Genomic DNA, 7,017 nt, shown 5'->3' with positions numbered 1-7,017 from the left:
TAGTGTTGAACCTAAAAGAAGCATACCAATGAATCTAACTTGCGATCCTAGAGTTGGATAGCTTTGGGGTTGAAGTTCAATCACAAGTTGCACTTGATTGATAAATCTTCGAAACTTGAATCTGGTGCCATCAAACTTCTCGGATAGGGCAATTCTTGGTTCTTTAACACAAGAAGGACATTCTACCATAGGAGGAAGGACATAGTTTGGTACAGATGTTGAAGCAGCTCCAACCATTTCTATATCTTCACTTCCTGCCAATCTTGTTGCTCCTTGTGGTGGTAAATTGAGTTGATGCATCGCAAGCATTAACTCCCTCAATTGCTCTTGCATTTATGCCATTGCACTCTTCATTTCAACAAGTTCTGCCATGATAACACTTAGAAAAGAGAAGATGTCTAATATCGCTCAAGACAAATAGAAGAGAGGTCTTCAAAACAAAGAAAATACTAATGACAATATGAGTTTAGAAGAGGGTAATCTGCAACTTCTAAAATGCTTATATTTTATTAAGAAAAAGGGGTAATCCACTCTTAATCAAGATTAGACAAAGCTCTAATATTGTAGGTGTACTCTTGTCAATTTGTCAAGGACAAGAACTCGATGAAAAAGAAATTCAGACAAGAAAGCCTTCACTCAAAGAAAGATAATAAAATATAAATAAATAAGTATGTATATTGAAAGAGAAACTAGAATGGCTATTGCCAAAAGACAAGAAAACTAAAGACCCTTGAAACTAGATTGGAAGCAAGAAAGGAGTTGACAAGAGTGAAGAAGGCTTCACTCTTGTTTCTATATATACTATCTAACTAGGGGCTATGTAGCGATGTTCTATAGGACCTCCAATATGTGTTGAATTTGTAGGACACATGCCTTGACTTACAAGGCAAGTTTTTCTACATGTGGGCCACATAGTTAGCTTGATCTTCAAGCTAACAACATGTGTGGCATATGGCCAACTTGTTGACCACGTTTCTAATCCAAAAAGTCAATTAAAGACACCTATGAAGTCAAAGCAACATCTATGAAGCTTCTGTGAAGCTTCCATATTAAATACTATAAAATTTACTTACTTTTACATACTTGTATATGTAATTAGTAGCTTACATGAGTATATCCATGACACTTTCTCTACGATAAATACATGTAGAATCTTAATTTGGTGGTGAAGGATATTTATTAATCCGATGGCCATGTCCTTTACAATTAATACACCAAATATTTGATCTTATACTTTTAGGTGGTGGTCTTTTATTTTTATTAGCAACCATATTTACTTTTAATTCCATAAATTATTTAGGTAAATTTAATACCATGTCTTTAGTTTTATTTATTGATGGAGCTACTTCAATTGTAATTATTTAAGAATTATTAATAGATTCTACAATTGATCTTAAGCCAAGTTGATTTGGTGCCAAAATAATTCAAGTTTGAGGTTTCATACTGAGAAATGTAGATAGTTCTACATATGATGTATAATCTTCATTTACTCAAGCTTTCTTTCATGATTTAGTAGTTTGATATATACTTACCAAATCTTAAGGTGTTCTTTTTTTTCACTTCTGGTAGATGTAATCTACCAATAAAAAATATTCATCAAAAATTCAGTCATGTATATTATGATTAGTCTATCTCATTAAGAGATCTTCCATCCTTCTATAGAAAGAATCAACACATCCTTCTAATTTTATTTTTATATTTTTTAATTGTTCTCTCAAACTTTCAATAAATCTCAATGGGCAATACTATGTTGTAAAGATAACACTCATTGCTTTCCATATGTTAAATGCAATTTACCTTTCCAACTATGAAATAGTCCCAATATTGACAATTCTTCAATAAACCCCCCTTCCCCCACCTCTTTCTTAGTAGCTTGGGTGATTCCAATATGCATCATTGATATTCCAAGGAGGCATGTCGATTGTCGTGATGAGCAAGAGATTGAGTTGAAGTGCATCCAGGAGCCGGAGAAGAGCAATAAGGTATTCAAGAAGAAGGGAGGTATGGGGGTTGGATTCTCCAATTGGCAAACTGTTGATTGATCCAAGGGCGGATAGGAGTCCTTCACTAGCATCAAAATCATAATCGCCTCGGTATTAGTAGATCGTCAATTAGTCCTCGCTCTCTCTCCCCTCTTCCTCCTAATAGTTTGTGCCATCCTAGTGTGCATTGTTAATGTTCTCAAGAGACATGTTGGCAGTCATGAAGAACAGAGGACTATTATGAAAAGCAACATGGAATCGAAGAAGGGCACGGGAAATGGAAGAGGATTAGTATTTGGAGTCCAAAATAGGATATTATGGAAAGAGGGTGCAGGCAAAAGTTGGAGTCAAATATCAACAATCAAAGTATATCTCTATCAACTCTGAATACGAATCTCACATCTTAATAAATCTGAAATTTAGATCTCTAATTAGGGTCTACAAACCCTAATTAGGGTTTTTAACCCTAAATTCTCAAAAATCAAAAACATAATTTTAAAAAACAAAAGTAATTGTATAGGTCTTTGGAACAATATATGCCTTTTAACAAATTTTCAAAACCAACAAAACTATCATAAATTGAGAGATATTTAGGATCAAAAACCTATAGGACACCCCTATAACCCTAAACCCTAAACCCTAAATCCAAACGAAACACCCACAAACGGTAGACAAAAGCTTCAAATCTCACTATCTCTTAAAACTCCTCAACCTCTTTTCCCGGAAGACTCCACAACTTCCTCACAATACCAACTCCCTCAACACGACCCTCAAAGCAAATGTGATTCTCTAAATTACTTACACAAGGCACTGCTCACATGAGCTTAGACATCAAACCATCCTTCAGGCTCGAATGAACAGACAGCACTGTTTCAAAAGTGTACAATTTTATTTTGCAAATGCAACAAAAGGATGCAGGCTTGGAGGTAACCAAAACCTTCAAGCTTCATAGATGCACATCCATGCACTGTATGCCGGTAACCTCAGCAAATACAGACACAACGGAATAGATATCATACTGATCCTACAGAGTAATCCAATCTGTACATCACCTTACAAGTAACCTCCACTGAAGAAAAGAATCCCCAGTAGCAATCTCTCTGCAGCAACCTAGACCCTCCATTGCAGCTCATTCCTCTAATCTAAAGATGTGAAAGGGTCAACAATTCTTGTCAAAATTAAGGAATTCAAAACCCCACGAAGGAGGTATTCTTCTTCTGTACTGAAGCCTGCAACGCAAATTATACTAAAACTTTCATTACATACCTGCAAAAAGAACATAACTCCATCAACAAAGTATAACACATTCCAGCTTACTCTTCAATGGAGCTTAGCATTTAGCTTTGAACATCAAAGTTCCTAATAACCATCAGGAAATCGTAAGCCTTCCTTCGATCCAGTTTTCTGAAATCTCATGCACTTTGCAAAGCTCCACACGCTGCTCAACCCAAATGGTGAGAGAATAAACTTACACGCCTAAATGTAAGAGATGATCGAGGACAAACCTGACATTTCTTCATCGACTTTTAGCCAAGGGTCCTCCAATGCGGTATTTGCATCGACCTGTTTGGACATGAGCCTGGAAATAAACTGCCGGGCAGAAGGTGACCGAGTGAAGGTTGTAAATTTGTCGCCAAGGAGTTTCCCAAGCTGATACATGTCGGACTTGGGCGTATAGTGCGAGTTCTCCAACATGTCCCTGCTCCAGTCCGTCAGGTAGTGGAACGAGGGATGCACGAAGAAAGGAGACTCTGCAACTGTCTCCAAATCGATGAGCATGAACTGCCCATGTGTAATCTCCACTATATTTGGAAGTCGAACATCCCTGTGAACAAAGCCCTTCTCATGGAGGACTTTCAAGGCGTTGCACACACTCTTGGCCAACATCTTGGTATCCTCCTCAGATCTGATCCTAGGAGAGTATCCAAGAGGACCAATTGTAACCTTGTAGCTATCTCCTCCTCGTCCTAACTCGGGCTCTTCAATTACCATTGGAAGATACGGGCTCCCTTTCACATCATTGTAGGCTCGATTAACGACATTAAAATCAGTTGCAGTAGCTTCGCAGTAACTTTTAAAATTCTTTATCATCTTACGGACACTGTCATTCAAAAAGTAGATGGTGCAATCTCCCTGCACAAGCGACGAAAACATCGCATGGCGCCCTGGAAGGGGAGGGATTTTCTCCGCCATTTTCCTCACTAAAGTAAAGGCGTTGAAAATACTCAGGATCAACAAGATTCGGTTGGGTATCTTTGCCAGGTCAAGAAGTGGTTCAATACGTACCAGAGACATATCCTTTCCAATAAAAACCCATTGAAATTTGGTACCGGCTGCTATATACCCCAAAATGAACCGCAGGTCTCCATAAAATCTTGGGTTAAGTGGCTGCATTTTAAGAGAAATGTCGTTTTCCGCTTCTAACAAGTCGGATAGCTCGTCTTCACCGACAAGAAAAGTGCACTGAAACATTTCACCGAGCGTATCAGGCCTCCTGCGTGATAGTGTTGCATTGGATTTCGACAGTGATAGCTTTTCACTTTTATTGAAAGTCAAATCGAGGGTAGAACCGTCCAAGCTATACTCATTACAAGCGTTGAAAAACCTCCTTAAGTAGACTTGAACTGTATATGAAACGTCCATCTCCGATTTTGGAGCGATAGTTGCTTCCTCCAAGGTGCTGGACAAGGACATGGATAACGTCGAAACATCTGTCACGCGTAAAAACTCCTCTGCGAACTTAGGAAACCGGTTTTTGATTCGAAAGTAGGTTTTGTTTACAACAGGAAGCTGCCCGTGCTGTTCCCCGTGCCACGAAGGAAACAGCACCCGTGCTAGCCCAACTCCATCTTGTGGGAGCTCTATCACAGGTGGGAGCAACAACCCCTCGAGCAATTCCGCGGAATGATCAATGGAATCTGGTAATAAAGCAACGCAGATGGAACTCAAAAACTGGTCAGGAACTTGAGAAGAAGCGAAACATTTCAGAGACAACCAATCACCAGCCAAATTCGTCTAGTACTGGAGCTCCTTACAGACTGAAACCACCAAACAAGACCATCGTCGAACAAGAGGGAACCGAATCAATGGAAGGTCTCCGTTGAAGGAAATTAAAATGGAAAACACAATTCAGAACACCTAACAGAGGGCCCGCTACGGAACAATCGAGGTCAATGAAGTTAACTATGCCAACCATAATTCCATAACCAAGACAATAACCTTCGCCCAAGCATCCAGCAGCCCCCGGGAACATTAAAAGACAATGAAGATGAGGAGATGGGCGAGTGATAGGATTGACCTCGACCTTGCAGGAATTGCTCCCAAAGTTGCGCTTTCTCATCTCGGAGTCGCGCTTCTTTGTCTCGGAGTTGCGCTCCTTTGTTTCGAAGTAGCGCTATTTTGTGTCGGAGTTGCTTTCTCTCCTCATCATCACGGCATCCGTCGATCTGGACTTCAACTCTGTCTATCTTCTGTTCCACTCTTCTTATCTGGTCCTCCACGCTTTGTATCAGCTCTTCCAAATTTTCACCACAGTCACCCATCCTCCTCCACGACCCAATTGAGTAGGGAATACACAATAAGAGCCCGATCCGAGGAACACGACCCTTCAAACCCCTAGTCGATGATCGCTCCACGCTACTCTCACAACACAACTCCTCATCACCGTTCCGGACCAGCTTCAATTAGCCCCGCACCAGCATCGATGTGCAGAAAACTTATCCATATCAACGCCCAGAGTGTTGACCGGCATCGATGTCCAGCAACTCACGTCCCTCGTGAGAAAGAAGTAGATGAGTTGAGGGAAAGGAGACGAAACAAACCCGAGATCGAAACCTCGGAGAACACACCGAGATCGAAACCTCGGGGAGCACACCGAGATCGAAACCTCGGGGAGCACACCGATATCCAGATCAAAACTGTAGTACCCAAGGCAAGCGAACCCTACCCACGTCCAAAATATCACTTTACCAAACTAGTCGTAGGATAGGTGTCGAATTTTGGAAGCACCAGCTTCAGGGGATGGAGTAGAAGTTTGGCACGATAGAAAAACCTAGCCTCTTATTTTAACCCATTAAGGTCAAAGGGAGTCTGAGCTTTTGAAGATTTGTGAATTTTTATTAAAAGAATGCAACTTGTGCAGAAAAACCTGCTCTCTGGACTTTAATGTAACTAAGACAAAACGAAAGTATATTGTGAACTTCAATTTCTTTAGTTTATTTTCTTATCAAAGAATAAATAACTTCACTACAACATTTGAGTGAAATGGTTAAAAGTTGGCACATTGTAATATTAGGCTACATTTTATCCAAATTAGCTAATATATTATAGTATTCCAATCCAATTGCTAATCGTATTGTACAATTTCAACTTTTGTTACTTGATTTGAAAAATTTTGATTTTGATTTTATAAAATCAAGTTTAGGTAAATTTATTGATAGAGATTTTGTAAGTATCATAGGTGATGGTATTTTATTAAGTATATTTGAATTTAAAATAGAAATCGAAATTAAATTTTTTGGTGCTTTTGATAATATCCCTTTTTTTATATCATCAATATTAGATTTAAATAATTTGTTAGATAGTGGTTTAGCAATACTTTGTATATCTACTTGATTTATAACTATATTCGTAATATAATTGACATCTTTTGGTATTTCATTGATCTCCATAATTTAAACTCTCTTGTTTTTCACCGAATCTCTTTCTAAAGGGAAAAAAATTAATGATTGATGCCATATATTCTTTTGCTATATGATTATATTCATGACACCTTCTACTATAAAGTATATAATCTTCTTGTTTTTATGGATTTGGGCATTTAGTGAAATAATGGCTTGGTTCTCTACATTGAAAATAAATCACATACTTTTTTTATAATTATCTGTATTTATGGATTTTGGAGGATTACTAGATAGTCTATTCTAAATTTAGGGATTATTGTAAGTATCATTCTATTAAGGTCTTCTATTATAGGATTTATAAGGTGGCTTGTATTTGACTTGATGAATGGTTTTTTATTTGGATTATTAATCCA

At 38.4% G+C, this 7,017-nt stretch overlaps 1 protein-coding gene across 2 annotated transcripts; it reads right to left on the bottom strand.

The window, feature by feature from the left end:
• Positions 1-2,850: 2,850 nt before the first annotated feature.
• On the bottom strand, positions 2,851-5,900 carry LOC112273474 (crinkler effector protein 8). 2 transcript variants are annotated; one of them, XM_024502320.3, is made up of 3 exons: positions 5,281-5,900; positions 3,488-4,900; positions 2,851-3,248 (listed from the first exon to the last, which is right to left on the bottom strand). In XM_024502320.3, the coding sequence occupies exons 1-3, from the start codon at positions 5,522-5,524 to the stop codon at positions 3,241-3,243; spliced, it is 1,665 nt and encodes a 554-aa protein (XP_024358088.1). In that variant the 5' UTR covers positions 5,525-5,900; the 3' UTR covers positions 2,851-3,240. The 2 variants fall into 2 exon arrangements, with proteins under 2 accessions (XP_024358088.1, XP_024358089.1); XM_024502321.3 differs by having other exon boundaries at positions 5,287-5,900.
• Positions 5,901-7,017: the final 1,117 nt, after the last annotated feature.

This window comes from Physcomitrium patens, chromosome 20 (assembly GCF_059467195.1).
Source record: "Physcomitrium patens ecotype Gransden chromosome 20, ASM5946719v1, whole genome shotgun sequence".
In the NCBI taxonomy this organism is placed as follows: Eukaryota; Viridiplantae; Streptophyta; class Bryopsida; order Funariales; family Funariaceae; genus Physcomitrium; species Physcomitrium patens.
The sequence above is the reverse complement of the archived record's forward strand: the minus strand, read 5'-3'. Positions and strand labels throughout refer to the sequence as shown.